At 40.9% G+C, this 19,618-nt stretch overlaps 1 protein-coding gene and 1 non-coding gene across 2 annotated transcripts; both read right to left on the bottom strand.

Annotated features, from left to right (window-relative positions):
* Positions 1-37: 37 nt before the first annotated feature.
* Positions 38-2,101, bottom strand: hmx1 (H6 family homeobox 1). Its single transcript, XM_026360451.1, has 2 exons — positions 1,801-2,101; positions 38-651 (listed from the first exon to the last, which is right to left on the bottom strand). Exons 1-2 carry the CDS (start codon positions 2,099-2,101, stop codon positions 38-40), a joined length of 915 nt encoding a protein of 304 aa, XP_026216236.1.
* A 17,049-nt stretch (positions 2,102-19,150) lies between these two features.
* LOC113162704 lies at positions 19,151-19,266 on the bottom strand. The gene has a single exon (XR_003298843.1). It is a non-coding gene; the product is annotated as a U5 spliceosomal RNA (small nuclear RNA).
* Between the last annotated feature and the right edge of the window lie 352 nt (positions 19,267-19,618).

Raw genomic sequence — 19,618 nt, 5'->3', positions numbered from 1 at the left:
TCGTTCAACACTTTCACATGTCAGTCTTGAGCAGTCTTTACACCAGCCCTGTCATCTGCGACCTCAACATGCTCATGGAGTGCGCAAACGAGGACAGAGGGTAGCTGACGGCGACGGGTGGAGAACCTGGATGTCCGCTCAAGTTGAAGCCCAGTGATGCAGTGGGTGTTAATCCCTCGTGATACAGGATGGGGACCCTGACTATCCGCTGCGTCGAGTTGGGGATGTGAGCGGCCTCTTGATCCGCCGCCAGCTGCCTCTTCCATTTATTCCTCCGGTTCTGAAACCAGATTTTGACCTGAGTCTCCGTCAGGTGGAGAGACGCTGCCAGCCCAGCTCTCTCCGAGCTGCTCAGGTACCGTTTCACGTCAAAAGTGGACTCCAGCTGAAAGACCTGGCTGCGGCTGAACACGGTCCGGGTCTTCTTCTTCCGGTGGGAGCTCGGGTCAGACGACGCGTCCTGCGCCGACGGCGCGTCACAAGCGCTCTGCGCCGCGACGTCCTCGCTGTCGTCCGTCAGGCTGCCGTCGCCTGGTTTCCGTCCCGTTTCGTCGCTGCTCTCCGTTAGGGGCTCGGACACTGCGGGTGAGGCTCTGTCACTGGTAGATGTGGAGAAGCAGTGGTCCTCTGAACTTGTATTGTCCCTTGGGCCTGAAAAGAGGAAAAACAAAAACACAAATAACTTAAAAACGAGAAGAGAACCTCGGATATTAGAGAAGAGTAACTTCACACTCCACACTACTGAAATATTGTCCTTTAAACTAATAAAACATCTTCATCTGAAGTTTGACGGAACAAATCAGTTTGTCGGGCTCAAGAAATAAAACGATTAACCAGAATATATATCTACCTACTGAAACAAGCTGAAAGAACTCAGGTATTTCACTTAAATAAGAGATATGAAGGAATTTAGCTGAGCTCGGATAATTGCATGTTGCAATTCACTCCTTCCTAGAAAATTGGGCTGCGCATGGGCAGTGATAAGATGTTTTGATTGGATTGCAGGACTTGATCCCTCTAAGGAAGTAGTGTCAGTCCGATTATGATACACACAAGAGTATAACTAATAGATTTCAGCTATAAACAAGACCTTTGCAGCTTATCACCCAAATAATAACATCCAAAAAGTTAATACTAATGCGGGCCTGATGCTTCCATTCAGTGTGAAGCTAAGGTCGAAATGTTTTAAATTAAGGTATGTGAGTGAGGACGCGTTGTTTTCATGTGAAGGAGCATGTGACTGGCACAGATGGTAAGTATCATGTTGTGTTTTGGACTATGTACTTGGCGTTTGTGCGTAATCATGAAATCTCTTTAGGTTTTATACAGTGGAGGTCGCACCTCACCTCACAGCATCCTATGTAGTACAGAGCACTGAGTGTCTCCGCCTGTGTCCCATTAAAGATTTGCAGAGGGTTAACACACATTACAAACCCAGTCAGGTCAACCTTTAACGATTTTAGAAAGGTTGGTAAGACCATGGTGAGTAAACGGAGAAGAGGAACACTCTGGGCTCCTCACTCGACTGACCCTGAGCCAGAACCAACACACGTTGTGCCAGATTTCTGGATTAACTCCATATGCTTCTATTAAAGCCACGTTAATAAATGTGCACACTCAATAAACGCCCTGCCAGTAGGAATAATGTCACCAAATACTGTGGTCAATAAAGCTTCAGAATGGGATCCAGAACGGAGACAGAAGCTATAATAAGAGAAATAGCTGGAACAAACTGTCTGTGCTCGTAGTGAAATGATTGCATGACACGCGTTTGTGAGGAATAAAGCTGTAGCTACTCACTGTGCGGTGTTTCCAAAGCTCTGAAGTTCAGAGCAGTCCCCCCGCGGTGCCACTGCAACGGCGAGTCTCTGCATGGGGAGCGAGCTGTGGAGCTGCAGCCGTCGGGTGCTGGGACACTGGTGTCGGCGCGATGTGCGTTTTGGAGTCTACTAGTGGAGGCCGTCTCCACGCACGCTTCCCCCTGACCGCTGACCGACGTCGACTTCTGTCCACTGCGCCCTTTTCCCAGTAGGTTCTCGATAAAAAAGGACGACGCCCTTGATGAAGCGGGAGCCTGGCTGTCTTTCATCTGCTCCTGCATGCTTTCCCTGTTCCTCGGTGCTTTTACGCATAAACCGAGGGGATCCTGTGTTGGCGGCGCGTTAAGGCAACCGAAAGTGGTCATTTCATGCGTCGCTGCTTTTGCGCAGTGATCGGATGAGGAGTCATGGCAGAGAGGGGACGGGGAACTCCTTGGTGCCAGCGGGAAGAGAGGGAGACAGGCAGACGGAAGCAGTAGTACAGTGAAACGTCTCAACGAGCCGAGGGCACCCAGCGATTGGACGAGCACAATAGCAAATGGGGCTTTCCTCGGAAAAGAGAATGACTGTCTCTCCGCGTCAGCCGCTGCTGCCGCCGCTCTGTGTGTGCGCTCATGCAGGCCCGTCCCCTCCAGGCCGAGCAGCCAGCAGAAAACCGCTGTTAGTGGTATATTTGGGTCAATTAGAGAGCAAATCAAAATAAACATCCGCCAGGGCAGCGTCCATCCACCGGGTCCAAACCCTCCGGTGCACCCTCACATAGGAAGCGCGTACAGTCTAACCCAGTCTAAGCTGTTGACTAGCAAGGAACGACATTATGAAGCCTAGTCAGTTTTAATGGTTTAACTTTTTATACAATTATAGAAATCCTGAAGTTATGATTCAAAGTTTGGATAACCTCTGACAGCACCTGGGGAAGGCCGACCTCCCATTTTCAGACCATTAGACCCACATAGAATAATTAAGTGGTGGTTTCACAGGGACATGAAGTTAGTGTCTTATTGGGATGTTTTTGTAAATCATGTGCGCACTGAACCGCGCAGACTGGCACATGAAGGGCTGCGTTTCTTAATAGCAAAGTCTGTTTATCTGTAGCTGTGCCAGATGTTTGTGTCACTAGGTCTAATTTAATACGTCCTCATTTATTACAAGTTTTATGGATCTATTGAAAATTCAAGGTGCGTTTGTCAGAGCTGACTTTTTAATAAAGAGCCGTGTTTTATTCAGTTCTCTACTTTTTTCATTAGTGTCTAAATCAATAAATAAACAAACTATTTTTCAAAATCCATTTTATTTTCAAGTTCTGATTTTATGCCTTTAAACTGATCATTAGAAACTCCACATTTCCATTTATTTTTCCATTTAAATGCCAGTGACGGTAACTAACTAACTAATCTCCAACAGTCACCACACTAACAGTGAGTCTTTATCCTGTCTATGTGTTGACAGGGTTACTTCTGGTTTTATTTATAATGCACAATGCAAACACTCCAGTGAATGCAGCACTCATCGCGCAGCTTAAGATAAGATTATCACTATTACATCATCTGGAACATTTAAATACGCGCTGGCGGGCGTCTTTACCCTTTTCGTTGAAATGGCAAGATATTTGAGCTTTCGCCCTCAGTGGAGTCAGCTGCGGTGACCTTTTAACTTCAGCTCACTCTCTCACACACTCTTTGTCCCGTCTTCCCTCTCTCTCTCCCTCTCCCTCTCGCTCTCTCTCTCAGTTGCCTCCTTCCACCCCAAGGCTAGATTTACCCTTTGACAGAGGATCAGCGGTAATGTTGCTCTTCAACCTCACACTCAGCGCAGACATCAGTAACATAAGCCGTGTGTTGAACATCGGACTCTTGTACCTGTCCTGTAATATCCCGCTAAGCACAGAGACTTCATATCGCGGGGGCTGATGCGTCTTTAATCCGGTTTGTCTCTCCGCTCTCCGGATCTTCCCCGTGCGGCCTAACGCATAAGAACACAGGTGAAATCAAAGAAATGTTAAATTGGACTCATCTTCGTTTCCTGTGTAAGATTCAAGCAACGAAATAAAACATTGTAAAATTGTATTTTTATGTATTTGAATTGCCAAAGAGATGTGCAGTTGTAGGCCAACAATTTAAACCATCAGTCCCTTCAAATACCCATATATCTGATAAACTCAGCAAATGTAAGTGAACATGTGAGATTAAAAGATGCACATGTTTATTATAGTGCTGCCAAATGAGAGATTCTGCCTGGTCGTGATTCATAAATAATCCCTAAAACCCATAAAACAACAGACTGGCACTGAGAGACTAATATGTAAAATATCACTAAGTGGTGTCTGTTCATTTTCAACCTGTATTAGTTCCACTTCCTGTAACTTAAGTTTCATTAAATACAAGTCATCCATTTGACAGCTTGTGGATATTTTCAGACTTGCTATAAAAGGCTGTTTTGTGCTTCTGTGGGCAGCAGTTTTCACATTAATCCTCACTTTCTTTTCTTTTTCCTTCCCATTCTGCCAAAGTACAAAGAACCATCTTTGCCATTAAGGGCGAGCACTTAAGTAATGGATGTTAAAATGAGTAAAGATGGATAAATATTTTCTTAACATTAGTTACTGGTGTCTTTTCTTCAGCACAACACTGATCATTATGTTTCAATTTCAATATAAAGCTGTGTGGAAGCATGAGTGTGTATGTGTGTGTTAGAAAAAATGTGGCAGCATGTGTCAAAATCCCACATTAGATCAGCTTTCGTTGCGTACCCCAGGTCGTCTGAATGATGTGGCACCCTGGCCGGCGCCCCCTGCTCTGGGGGCCGACAGCCCAGAGCCAGAGGCCCCTCTCTCACTCCTCTCTGCCTCCTCGCTCTCTCATCTTCCTCGTGATCCTTATCCAGCCTGGCGTGCCCTTTGCTTTATATGGCCCTGCTGGACTGCGCCACAGCCACAGCTCCCTCCGTGCCACCGTAACTCTGAAATGCAGTTTCACCACCACAGAATCATATCATGAGCGTGTGCTCCGGGAGACAGCTGCATCAAATTGAGCATGTTTCTCTAGTTGGCGGTAGTGGGTGTTTTCCAGCCCTTGGCGCTGCCAGGCCTGTGAGCAGTGAAACACAGTGTTACAGTCTGACTTATTATGGTCCAAGAGAAAACAGAAGTCCTCTGTGAGATTGAAGCGAGGCTAAATTGCATGGTTTTTTGGAAAGCAAATTGACTGTGCTTAACATAGATTATATGCTTTGAAAAATCATACACAAGGCCAATGTACATTTTCCAGTGCTCTTGTTGGCAGCCATAATCGATTCCATTATGTTCTGTTCCACAATACAGATGATTTTTATCTGAAGAAAAAAGACTCTTAATGGATTTGTACTTTACGTCCTCACTTCTATTTGCAGTCCTTTATTTCAAATACTCTCTTACTCCACTTAAATCAGACTTTGACCATTTTTAACCAGCCATATTTCTACTGCAGTCTCCGGTCGTTCTAATTTGTAAATTAACCTTGTCTAATCACCATGTTATAAGAGTCATCACTCCCTCAAGTGTGATTTTAATTGACCACTCAGTCTGCTGGTTTACAGTCAATAAAAGTGGCGACAGTTTGACCTAGTTCATTACAGTAGAGGCAGGGAGACAGGAAGGCCTGGATCTCCTCTGGGGCATTTTACAGCTCTCTTTACGTTAAGAGGCCCTCATAGCGACTCAATGAATTATGGTGGCCTTAGTTGACTTGTATTGGAACACACACACACACACACACACACACACACACACTGATGCATCTGTATGAATAAAAATAAAGAAAATACAGAGACATTTGTTTTAGTTTTTAACAAAACAAAATTCTGTGCAGAGAACTGTGACACACAAATGAAACATGACTGAATCAGACAAAATAAAACCTGTGAGGTTTCCAGTTACTGAGACACTTGTCCTGGGTTTGTGGGGGCCCTCTAATGGCTAACACAGTGCAGTGCATCATACACCCAGCGCAGAATAGTTTTTCACCAGAGGAGGAGTTTGCAGCGAGCACACTGGACCTTGTTGGTTTCTTGCTGTAACTCTGCAGTCTGTTGAGACCCTCAGTAAATATTCTTTCTGCTAAAAGCTGAAGGTGCAAAACTGATGGTTTCACCAATTCAGCTGTACCAACCACAAAATGCCTTCCTCTGTTTAAACTCACAAAAAATATTATCCACTGAATATTTGTGAGTTTAGCCTGTTTGATAAAATAGAATAAATGTCATCTTCTCACTGTTCACAGGCCAAAGCTGCAACGAACTATCCAGCATTTTAACACAGTCTCATTGCACACCTACTTTCCTTATCTGGCAAGCCAGCTTATTCTGACTGTGCTAGCTCTGGCATTAATAATTCACTGTATGTAATAAGTTGATGCTGCAGAGTTTGTTCTCATTGATAGTATTAGTCGAGGCGAGCATTCCTGGCCAGACTCAGTGACGCCAGCAGACCAGCATAAAGTGGGCTTTAATTGCCCATAATCTCTGTTGTTCTCTTTCCTCTCAGTGTAAGTCAACAGCATATAGCCTATGAACGGCAGACCTTAGCGAGGCATTTTTAGCTCCATATCAGTGAGAGCCCCACAATTAAAAATGATTAGAGGAGATTTTCAACTCAGAACTCAAAGGAATTTAAGGATTTTGAGCCCACTTTTATTGTAGTGGGATTTCAAGTGCACGCATTCATTTTGTATCCAACACCAAACAAGAGCTTTTCACCTCGGACCCATTGTTCTCCCAATTAAGACAAACATGTCTTGTCTTTTAAAAAATGCTAATAGTATCTGTTTGTTATTTTCAAGGTGTGCATGGTAGTGAATTTCTTTTATTATTAGGAATTTCTTCAGAGCCTGATGTAGCCTTCAATCATGCTGTCCATGGCGTGTATAGTTGAAATATACTGTTTGTTGTATATATGGTGGAATAGACAGTTAATCACCATCAGCTTTATAGTGTTACTTTAAAGTCCCTAAATTGAAGGGTGAGGCCTTTTGTTGTCTCCGGTGAAGTGTTCAAGTAAACTTCAACCACACTAACCTTTCCTAACACACAGATTAGATTTCACTGATAAACAACAGCCTTAATACATCACATCAAACTACTACTACTACTACTACTACTACTACAGCTAAGCTGAGCTGCTACACATGACTGTGCCATGGACTCCATGCAGAGTGCTGAGTTGAACATCTGTTTTCTTCAGAGGGTATTGTAGTTGTACTCACACATTTGGGATTGACATTTGCTGCCATGTTGTATTTTGATTGGTCTGTTACAAAAAAGAGATTTATAATGATTGATGAATGATTTCTGATTAAATACAGCTTAACAACGTTTCTATGCAGTGAAGCTGATGTGGGAAAATGTGGTGAACCAAACAGAAAATTCCTCTTAATGACAAAATGTATAATATTTAATAAAGTAGTTACTCTGCTAGTCTCTGTAGTCACAAATAATGTTCATGTTACTTTTCTGAATTTTTGCTAAAGTTCATTGTGTGTAAATATATCAGGGAAATTAAAAAAATGATTTAATACATTAGTTCAAAAAGTCTTTAAAAAGATGACCAAGCTTTAACATAATCCGGAGAGTTTAGCTCTCATCCCTGGTCAAAACCCGAGACCTCCACTTCCACTTTCTCCACTTATAAGGCCTTATGTGTTTGGATGATTTCTAACGGGAATGTCCGTTTGTTTAACCTCTTTACGGTACGTTAACCCCTGTCAGGACACACTCGTCAGCTCGGCACAAAGCGGCTAAAAAGCGGGGACCTTTCCCTCTCGGCCGACCTTATGCCTGAAATCTAAGCCTGTCTGCCTTCCTGCTCCACAGTCCTTAACAAGTGGCCAGTCCCTGGAAAGAAAGAAAAAATCACCACAGATCAGTGTCATCATGGACATATATAGAGAAATATATGTTCTTTACAGTGGCACAGTCACAGTTACTTTACAATATAAAAGATGTATTTTTATTATGGGGCCTGAAGCTCATACAAATACACTCTCTGCGGCCAATTATTCCTCCAACTGTTTTTTTCCCCCATATTATTATTAATGCGTAATTTCTGCGTAATTTGTCCCCGAACAGCGAGGTGTAATGTGTCCTCATGATTTCTCACCATGGTAGGAAAACACGTGGCGGAGGGAAACGCTGTGAAGCCTGTGATTGAAATCAATCCGTGATCAGGAGAGGTCGGAACATGTGGAGTCCGCTCATCTCATGGCTGCAGCGGAGAAATCAGCTCGAACTGAGGTGTTGGAAATATGTGCGCACGGCGTGGCCTTGATGGTGCAGCCTCTGTTTCTACAGAGAGTACTAACGACTGGAAACGCCTCTTTGAAGGACTACAAAGAACTAGGTTGCACTTTGCCAATGTGGTTTGTTCTTCTAACCCCTGTTTGAACACAGAGGAATTACGTTGGGCTTTTTAATTAATCCAAAAAAAAAAAAAAAAAAAAAGAAAAAGAAAAAGAACAAACTGTTGTTTTTTCACATTTCTCAACATTAATAACATTGTGTTATCCCCCTACTTAGAAATCAGATTATTGACCTGTTAAGTTGACCACAATTACAAATCCTGATTATAGTCTGCGCCATAATAATAATAATAAAAATATTTTCCCACCATAAGTTTGTTTTATAACCTGTTTGATCAGCCAGGCCTTTGAACTTTTTTTTTTTTAAAGATTGTGAGAATCCACTGTCTTTGAACTGAGAGATGTGCTGCTGTGTGTGTGTGTGTGTGTGTGACACCTCACACACAGGTAAATGAACAGACTCAGTTCATTTGTCCTATGAGTGAATTAACACAGTAGCACACTCATCATGACACTGCTGGTCTAGTCAGGTCTGGTCATCATCACTGAATCATCCCTGAGTCCCAAATCACACAGACACTGAGAGGAGGATTTCTTTTTCTAAGCAATCGCAGGCCCTTTTTGTAATACTGTATAAGTTGCATTTCTTAATATATACTTCCAAACAGCAAACACAAATTAGTTGTAATTCAAGACCGTCTTGCAGCTTTTCTTCTGTATTTATGCAAACAAAAGGAGAAAATCTCACCAAATGACTAAAATGGCCAGAATTGTGTCATTTTCAATCAGGTGTTGTTCAATTTCTCAGTGTTTGAAACTGTACAGTAATATTCAAAATAGAAATAGTCAGGCCTTTCAAATTAATTTTCATATTCCGTGCAATGCAAATTCAAATGTTAAATGTGATGCTGATGTGTGTAGTGATTAAACAATGCCCCCTTCATTTGTTCAGTCCTGTGTTTATTTTACTTTGACTTGGCTTCTTTTTTTTTCAGTTTATGTTTTTCTGTTTAAGCTGTGGAGCTGAGAATAAATAAGGAGAAAAACTGAATAAAACAAAGGAGGGAGCTCTTGAGCACTCAGTTCATTTTCAGTTATCGCTCTCAAAATGGAAACGTGCTGCAGCTGTGGTGGAGAAAGTTTTTGTTAAGTGAATAATATTATTATATATATAAGATATATTAAGTTTAGATGTGAATATAGTGATTAATATGACTTTTTAAGTTGTTAAATTTTGTAACAACTTTATGACCGGCAAAAAAATATAAATATTTCACTTATGAAGATTAGACATTGGAGTTAAGTTTTTAAATATTTGTTGGAGGTAGCTTGTGTATAATAAGTGGCTTATTGTGTAAAAACACAATTTAAGAGAAGGAGTCTCAAAACTTTCCACAGTTTTGTTATATGGTATTTTGTGGGCAACACAAAAACAACATAATGACAAAATAAACTGTAACATTAACTGTGCATTAACATGCAGAGAGTTAAATAAAGACAACAGGGCAGTGGCACCCCTAGAAAATGTTCATAGAGGTGGCCGGATGGGGCAAGTGAAGATCTTAGGGTGTCAGCAGATGGGTGGAGAAAGAAGAGAGAAGGGAAGTAAAAGAAACTGGAGGAGGGGAGAAGAGTGGAGCTAAGGCAGATAACCTAACCTGAAGCAACATTAAGAGTAGAGACCCTGTGTGTGTATGCATTTGTGTGTGGACAGGATTTTAGTGCACAACCCGTGCGTGCGTGTTAGTGTGGTGGCAGGCTGCACTGTATTTTCTCCAGTCTTGTCACGCAATGTTGCTCGAAGCCCTGCCCTTCTTCCACTACTACACTTCCTGTGTGTGTGTGTGTGTGTGTGTGTATACTGTCACACGGGCTATCTACTTTGTAGCTTACTATCTAGCCTTACCCTAAGCTTTACCCTCACACTAAGCAAATCCTAATTCTAACCCTGAAACGTAGTCTTAATCCTGAAATCGCTCTTTAATCACCCTTCTCATTGTGAGGTCCGGTTAAAATGTAAAAATGTGCTCAGTCCAATGGTTAAAAATTGATACTGGTCCTCACAATGATAGCCACACGCACACACACACATACCTCTGACAAACAGGGTGTCTCAGGCTAGACTGATAGTTTTCATATTTGTAGGAGGTTGTTTAGGTTCTTTAATGTGCAGCCAATTTATGAATGAATACAGAGATAACGGGAAAAGTTGCCTGTGTGGACACTGAAGCCAAATCCATTACATCACTGGTAGTAATCTGAATCACAACCTAACAGGAGAGATATTAAACAACAGGACACTGAAATCAAGCAGCTACATCAGTCTGATTGCGTGTTGGCAGTGAGTAGACATCCCTTCATCAGTATCAGTTTTGTTGTCAATATCTTGACTCCATACATGATAAAGTTTTGTAGCATATACTTAAATTTGTTATTTCTATGTTGTTTTATGTTTATTTTTTGAGCTATAAACTCCTTAAACTCAGTACTGCTTGACAAACCATTCTGACTGATTGTTCACAGATGCTGTACATGCTACATCTCACACTAAGTGGAAAATGGTAAAACACACCTTTGATGTATTTATTACTTGGACAAAATCAATCAAACTAAACAATAAATCAGATATCAATTAGATGTTTTGCATTAATAATTTGACCAGTGTCAGAAAGTACCTCTCTCTTGAGTGACAGTATCTTCACCGAAATATCTAATCGAAGAAGCATTTTGTCATATTCCTTTATCATTTGATTTTAGCAATTTATGTTGAACTTTTTTTCCACTTCTATAAAATGGAAATGTTCTGTAAATGAAGGCAACACAGAACAAATATGATGTATTCCAATGAAGCTTCATATTATCTTTATACTGTAGAGTGTGTCTAAAAAACACTTCGTAATCAAATGTCCAGTTTAGGAACAAAGTAAACATTTTCAAAAGGTTGTTGCAGAGTGATTCACCCTACAGGATGTTGCATGTCTTGTCCATTTAAGTTAACTGCACTAATGTAATGACATATTCTGCGTAATCAACTATGGATATTGGTGTGGTAAGAAGAGTCTGCACAAGAGATGACCTCCTTTTATTCCAAGAAGCTGAGCTGAAGAGGTCTCTCTGTGAATGTCGAGCTGGTGCTAAACAAAAGGCTAGGAGATGGAGATACAAACCTTTCCTACCATCCATCATCATGGGAAATGTCAACTCTGTACTGAACAAAAGAGAGGAGCTGGAGGCACTGGTTAGGACCCGGAGAGAATTTTGTGAGTGTAGCCTGATTTGATTTACTGAGACCTATTTGAGCCAAAACACTGAAGACTCCTGTTTGGATGTGTCTAATATTACCCAGGTACAGCAGACAGAGGTGCTCAGGTAAGTGGCAAGACAAAAGGTGGAGGACCTGCTTTATAGATAAAGAAAAGATGGTGTAACCCTGGTCATATTACTGTCAAGGAGGGGATATGTTGTCATGATATTGAGCTTTTCGGCAGTTGTTCTCACACCGTATTATGTTCACAGGAAATTCAGTCGTATCAGCACAATACTTACATTCAACCAAGAGCAAATGCTAATGTTGCATGTGAATGTATGAGACTGTTGCCAGGATACAAACATTCTGAGGTCGTCATTATAACATCAGGAGATTTTAACCGTGTGACTCCACCTCACACAATGGATTTTCCAAGTTTGTCACCTGTTCTACCAGAGAAGGTAAAACACTGGGAAAAGGACTGTCACAGTCAGAGAATGGACACTCGAGGCCGTTGAGTCTCTAAGGAACTGTTTGAATGCACAGATTAGAACGTATTGTTGGGAACAGAATATGTCCTGTCTGTCCATGTCCAGACAGGTTTTTCTGTCTGGATATGGACAGACAGGTTGACTGTTCTCTCTGATCACATCAACATCTATAGAGACACCGTTATGTCTACAAAGTCTGTGCACTGTTTCCTAAACAACAAACACTAGATCACTAGTGAGATCAAGGCTGTCCTTAACCAGGAAAATGAGACATTTAATGATGGAGATGGTTCAAACATGTCCAACTTGAGCTGAAGAGCCAATTAAAGCAGGCTAAGGAGGACTAAAAAATATGATAGAGAGAAACACTTACAGCAGAACATCAGAGAAGTGTGAAGGGGAATTAACAACTTCATTAGCTACGAAAGAAAAACAACCAGTGGGTGATGATGACAGAACCAATGAGCTTAACAAAGTCTTCAACAGGTTCGACGCTGCTAAAAATGCAGCCTGTCCTGCTAAAACTTCTCTGTCCTCCTCCATCTACTCCAACTCCTCTTCCTACACCTGTGTGCATCTCCCCCCTGCAGCTATGCCCCCTCCCATCACCTAAGCAAGCTTCACCACCTGACACAGTAACAGGGGTCAGGCTGCAGTTACAAAGGCTGTGCTGTGGGAAGGCAGCAGGCTGCTTAAGCACTGTGCTGCTCAATTATACGAGCCAGTCCTTTGGGGAGGGTCCCCAGCTGTGTTGAAAACATCTTGTATTGTTCCAGTAGCTAAAATAAAGTGTCCAGCTAAACTAAATGACTATAGGCCAGTGACTCTCACATCCCACATTATGAAGGTCTTAAAGAGGATGATTCTGTGCCTACTGAGACTCAACATTAAACACATAATGGATCCCCCTGCAGTTTGCTTACAGAGAACACAGTGGTGTGTCACCATGTTTTGTCTCATCTAGAAGAACCTGCAAGTTGTGTAAGGATTATGTTCTTGGATGTTTCAAGTGCCTTCGGTATTATCTAACCAATCATCCTTAGAGAAAACTGAAACTTAAAGATATGGAGCTTGGCCACTCATTTGTTTCCTGGACCACTGATTACCTGAGAGAAAGGCCACAGTTTGTCAAGTTAGGGAACTGCATCTCTGGTAAAGTCCTAAGCAGCACCTGGGCTCCACAGGGGACTGTTTTGGCTCCATGCCTGTACACACTGTACACAGCAGACTTCAAGTACAATTCAAAGGTACTCTTATGATACTGCAATTGCTGCATGTGTTCGGAATGGACAAGAAGAGGAGTACAGAGGATAAAATCCTTCAGTGACTAGAGTCACAAAAACGGCCTCCTACTTAACATCTCTCAAAAAAAAAAAAGAAAAGAGATGGTAGTGGATTTTGGAAAGTCAGCATTTGTGTCGCAGATAGTTTTATCAGCAATTTTACCATCTTTATTTACAACACTACCTTAATTTCCCTGATTATTAATAAAGGACCAGACTAATAAAGTCTGTCTTATTATATCTTATTTTATTTCATCTAATCTTATAGGAAAACAGTACAAGAATGCGTGCAACAAGTTAAGATAGCAACTTCTTCTCTTAAAAACCACCTTTGAAAATACAGTTTTAATTCACCTCTCACCTCCTGTGTGTTGTTTTTACTTTCCCAGGTCTGAGTTGTTTCTCAGTTAGTGGAGGGCCCTACACTTCCACAGGATTACATATTTCCGTTGGTATCAAGTGGCACATTCTGCATGTTTATGTATGTGTGAGTGTGAATGTGAGAAAGGCATGATTAGATACGTTGAGGACTGCTGCAGAGTTCTGGCCAGAGTGTTCTGGTTGATGATTGGATGAAGCTGAGCAATTTCCCCTCTCTCTCCACAGGTCCCTGGCCTTTGTCCATACTGTCAGAAAACATTTGCGCACACACACACACACACACACACACACACACACACACACACACACACACACACACACACACACACACACTAAACTTATTATAATTCTGTGCTTCAGCCAAACAACTCTGACTGATGCACATGGTCATTGGATGTTAAAATCCAAAATACCAGCTGATGTTGCTTTATAGTGGCACAATTCACACGTATTCAGCCATGCACACAGGGGACTCAGGCATCACCAGGTGGCACCAGAGTACACGTTATCTCACACTGCAGCTGACATACACACACGCACACACACATACGTCTATTGACAATTTCGTACAGCCCTTGTTATCACTCCTCTCATTCTTCTTGTGCGATAGTGCCATGCAATAGACAGCCCACTGAGTGAAGATTAATCTTGAACAACTATTAAAAGGATCATAGCTAATCTCTGAGCACTGAGCCACTCTCTGTGCTGGATAATTAATCATTTATATCCATTGTGGTTTGTTGTGATGAGTATATGAAAGCGTATATGTCCAAACTTCCAGATTTAGCAGCGACACAAAAGCTTAATGTGAACATTGTCCAAAAGGTGGCAGTAGAGTCAAGCTAATGCAGACATGAACAGAACCTGTGGTTGTCATGGCAACAGATATGCTTTTCCAATTGTCCTGAGGGGTTTTACTTTCCAAGGTCCTTCACTCTCCCTTCATACCTGTTTGCAAACAGTAATAGCTGAGAAAATCACTCCCTGTTCTCTATTAAATTGATCTGAGGTGCAACAGAGCACTGAACTGCAACAGATTCTGCTGCAATATGATTTTTACAGAACTATCATGAGTTGCAGAATTTCTTTGGCACAGATTTGGTTTTGCTGAGTGAAATACAATGTATATACATATGCGTGATAATGGCTATTATTGTTGAAGTACACATATTAAACACATTTGGTCCTGTGTGTGGCTGTCTGCCAAACTGATTTTTTAGATTCCAGCTTTTCTGAAATACTTAATTACTAGTAGTAACTTGAGTGATGTGCCTTTCTTATTAGGCTTATAATTTGTTCAGCTTCTCCACTTCATGAATATTGTGTAAGGTTAAAATGATTCCACTAAATGGCACTAACCTCATTAACATCGTAATTACTTATGTGAGTTAAGTCTTTGTTTCTCAGTCCCACAGTAGAGCAACATTTTTATTCCAGCTAATGGGGCATGTTTTTTCAACCTGGGAAGTCAGACCAATGGGCTCGGGATTTAGAAAACCAGCAATTTCTGGTTACAAAGAGTTGAAATGTTGACCTAAAATGTGCACAATCAGCAAATAAAACAAATATCTAAATCAGACAGACACACAGAAAAGGCAATAACAAACAGAACCCTGAGGCAAGACGCACAATCTGACCAGTAATGACAGGAAAATGCTGACTTTATACAGAAAGACTGATCACCCAATGGCGACAAGCTGGGAGGCAGGATCTTCTGAGCAGATGATGTGATGGGGAACAGATGTGCAGAGCAGGGCAACACAGGGAGCCTGTTTACACTTGGTTTTAAAATGTGTCTTGGGAAATCGGATCACAAGCGGATAGCGAAGACACATCACGTTCACACCCATTCATATACATTTGTCTCCAATGCCCTCACTTATTCTGTTTACACTTGGTTTTTAAAATGCATCCAATGTCTCCCAGGGGTCCCGCAAACCACTTTTGTTCAGATTTTGTTACTGTTGCATCAGTTGTGCTAACATAACTAGAGGGCTCGCTGCTCTTAGCCTGGTTGTTCCTCCCCTTGGAAGCATCAGGATGCATTATCGTTAATATTACACAATATATTGTATGTGGTCAAATGGGCCTCAGACCACCAAGGTGGATTGTGATTGGATCACTTGGATTTGCATGATTGGATTGCAGTCTGTCTTGGTGGTTGTTTACGCTTGTATTTAGCACTGTCCCCTTTTGATCTGATCTCCCAAAAAGCTTCTTAAAACCAAGTGTAAACGGAATAAGTGAGAGTGAGAGGGCAATGAAATGTAAATACACAGGGAGGGGAAAGCTCAATGAAAGATTCAAGCTCTTATTATTTGTCAGAATATCACACAAATACATGTCAATAAAATGTACCCAAACACAACCAATATTTACAACTGACCTATAACATCCAGTTAGCTTTTCCATCAGATGATGAAATTATCTTCTAGTTACAGTACAGCATTGTTAAATGATGTTTTAATTTTGACACTCACAGCACTTGATTAAAGTTACAGAAATACTGTGGGCTGCCTTAACAATGATAAATGTAACAGTCATTTTACGCACAATGTGGTTAGAAACTTTAAACTAAACCACAGTCTTTCTCTAACCTTAACCTTTAATCACCTTTCATCAAACATACAGTAGTCATCACTGTAAGAGAGAATTCAGTAATAATAAAAACTCTTCAGCACCTGCAAGGCTCTGATTGAAATGCATATTCAAGAAATAAATGTTAACCCATACATTTACAAGTATAGGCTGTTATTGCGAGATACTTCAACTGAAGCGTAGGTATCTCATTAAATAATCAGTTTTATCAGAGACAGAGAAGGAAACTCCAGTTGATAGCTGCAGACATTTGGCCACCTACCATTAACTACCCAGCAGGGACAGACAAACTTTCAGTGATCCAGCAGAGCGTGCTGTCTTTTTGAGTTCCTCTCAAATTCATCTAATAAATTCACCACAAGATTGTCAGAGCTATTAGCTAATAGCTTTTAGCCCTGCAGAACACAGGTCTGATTTCAGGAAGAGGACCTGAAATCCACCAGGAGCACAGGAGGTGGAGGTGTGAGGCAGGAGAGAAGGGCTGAGAAAAGCCGCTGGGAGGAGTCATCTGCGCTGATTGTGGACCAGACTGGACATGGATGAAGGAATTCAGTGCTGATGAGCAGACAAACAAGGCCCTGCTTCTTTCTGACTTCTCAGTCTCCATCACTTTCAGCAAACTCAAGTAACCTGGATCAACTTTTTTCTCAACTTAAAGGCACCTGTCAACTCAATGCTGTTGCTTCCCAGAAACGTTTTTGCCTGCTGTATCTCACCTCTCCAATTGTGTATTATTACACTATTGATCTACTAATTCAAATCTTTGTACTATATTTTAGACTTATTCTATTATTACTGTTGTTTTTTAACTTTTAATGTCAGTTTGACTGTGCTGCTGTGATGTGAATTTCACCTTCAGGGGATCTTACCTTATATTATCTTATCTTTTGATCTTGCTATAGCAAGCCATCTTTTTTTGTTTATTTCTAAAGTGCTTTGCCAAGTATAATGCCAAACACAATTTGGCCATAGACATTAGGACAGAACAGGCTCAATTGAATTGTTGATTGACAAAACTATTGTTTATTCTGTTCTATATCAAATCTAACTTTATGTAACTTGTAGTGGTTTGCACCTTCACACATAGAAAGATGTGTGAAAACAAACAAAACCAAACAAAACTAAGGGGAAATAGACCAAACAAAACTAAGGGGAAGTAGACCATGGCCACAAACCTGTTCACTGATTCAGGACAGATATTAAAATCCCTTTGAGGAGCGACTGTCTGAAAGTTTGTGTTATTTAGTTGCCTGCTATACTTTTCTTTCTCTTTCCACTCACACCAACCGGTCGAGGCAGATGGTCATGAGCCTAGTTCTGTTGGAGGTTTCTCTCTTTTCTGTTAAAGAGAGCTTTTCTTCTCCACTGTCGCCTAGTGCTTCCTCAAGTGGAATTGTTCATAATTTTGTATACAGTTATATTTTGTAAGGTCTTAAACAATGTAAAGTGAGATAATTTCTGTTGTGATTTAGTGTTATATAAATACATTTTAATTGAATTGTTATTATCCTCATTTGTGCAATTCATTGTATCCCTTGGTGATGGCATGCTTACTGCCCTGTGGACAAATTGCACTGGTTTCATATTTAAACCACATGAAGCCCCCCAAAACTTTAGTGAACCAGTTATTTTGAAGCATACTGGATTTTTTTACCCTAGCCCTCTTTTCTTCTCTACACAATATCTGTAATCCTTTCCTCTAAGAACAATGTACTACATTATTAACAAATGTAATATATGAGGGGAAATGGCTCTTGTAATTTTACAAGTATGAATGATGTTTCCTCGTGCTGCATTTGTAATGATTTCCAATCTGCCATGGTGAGAAAGGCAATAATGACCACAATGTACTGATGTGTGTTTATGTATGAGCAATAGTAAGCGATATTTATGTTTGTGCCTATGTCAGGAAGAAGTAATATAATTTTCGACCATTTATTTATTTTTATTAACTCTCTAACCTTTCTTCTTCCCCTAGGTTGTGAATGATTAAGCACCTGAAATATTTCAGTCATGTTACTATGATTTAAAAACAAGCCAAATGTCAATTGTTACGGCATTAGACTGACTGCCCCAGACTCAGTCAGCGCACAGGCTATTTGTCCAAGTCTCTGCTGGACTAAGAAGTTTAACTACAGAGCCAATAAAATTGGTGACGCACACACACACATATAGATTCAAAGGCAGCTGAAACCATCTAGATGTGTGGTGTGTTCACAAAACACCCACAGGCTCTTATACTTTCGTGCCCTTCTTTCTTTTACTCCTAATTTCCCTCCTCACTTTGTGCCACAAGCTCGGAGTGAATGGTGTGAAGATGAACAGTGAGAGAACGTCCACGGAGATGTGTTCAACATCAGGGATTTGAGTCATTATTCAGTCAAATGATTCAGATACCAGATATCTGATATAATGACTTATGTTGTCTGTGTTCACTCAGTTGAAGCCTATGATTAGTACTTGGACTTACTTTACAGAGTCATTCAAAGATTATTACACTTGGTATTTGAATAACTTGCATTCTTTTTAAATTCTACTACACCTATGGTCATTTGAGGTTATACTCGTTGGAGTTTATAGTGAGTGGTGTTTGTGGTCTCTAAGTGTATGTCTGAAACTTCACAATAGTTTTTTCATTCTTATTATTAAGTAAAATAAGGATGGCACAAGTCAGATAATTACAAAAAATGGTTGTCTGTGATTAGTGGTTAGTACAAAGTACCATTAAGGCTGATGGGACATTTGTATGTCTGTGTTGTCCAGTCCTTCTGTGTGAGATCAATCGAGTATTTTAAAAAAATTGTACAGGAGTCAATGAAATCCATTCAGCACTCACACGTCGGCAGTGCTGTGATTCAAACAGTGCAACTTGGGAGATCTGTGTTTTGTCCAAGGACATTTGTCCGGGAGGAGCTGGGGATCAGAACACTGACCCTGCAGTTAGTTGACAAGCTGCTCAACCCGCTGATCCACCATCACCCAATAAATAAAAAAATACAAGGCTCTGCCAAAAAGCAAAGCCTGCCAAAAATGGATTTAATTCCTTGGCATTCTTCTCGACAGAAGTCTTTAGAAAAAGGCGAAAGACTTGTTTATTATGAAAAAGGCAGTTGAAGTAATTTAGGCATTTCATAAGGATGCCTCCTCGAAGACTTTCTTTAGATACTATTCTGGGTAAACCAGCTGGAGAAATCCCCAGAGACAGCACAGAACACATATCCATTTGATCTTGGAACTTCCTGAGGTCTCCCAGGAATAGATGGGGACTTTAAAAGAGGAAAAAGGAAACCAGTGCTAACTCACTTACCTGTTTAAATACTAGACCTGGATTCAGATAAAGGAAAAAAAGGTCATGAATAATTAAATTTGTGAGAATCTGGGATTTTTAGGAAATATTTAATTTTTTGGTTGTAAAGCGAGTTTTTCTTGTAAATGGGGCATTACCTTAGTCTTGAAGGTCTGACAACCT

Source organism: Anabas testudineus, chromosome 1 (assembly GCF_900324465.2).
Source record: "Anabas testudineus chromosome 1, fAnaTes1.2, whole genome shotgun sequence".
In the NCBI taxonomy this organism is placed as follows: Eukaryota; Metazoa; Chordata; class Actinopteri; order Anabantiformes; family Anabantidae; genus Anabas; species Anabas testudineus.
Note: the sequence above shows the minus strand (reverse complement) of the source record. Positions and strands in the feature narration are given on the sequence as shown.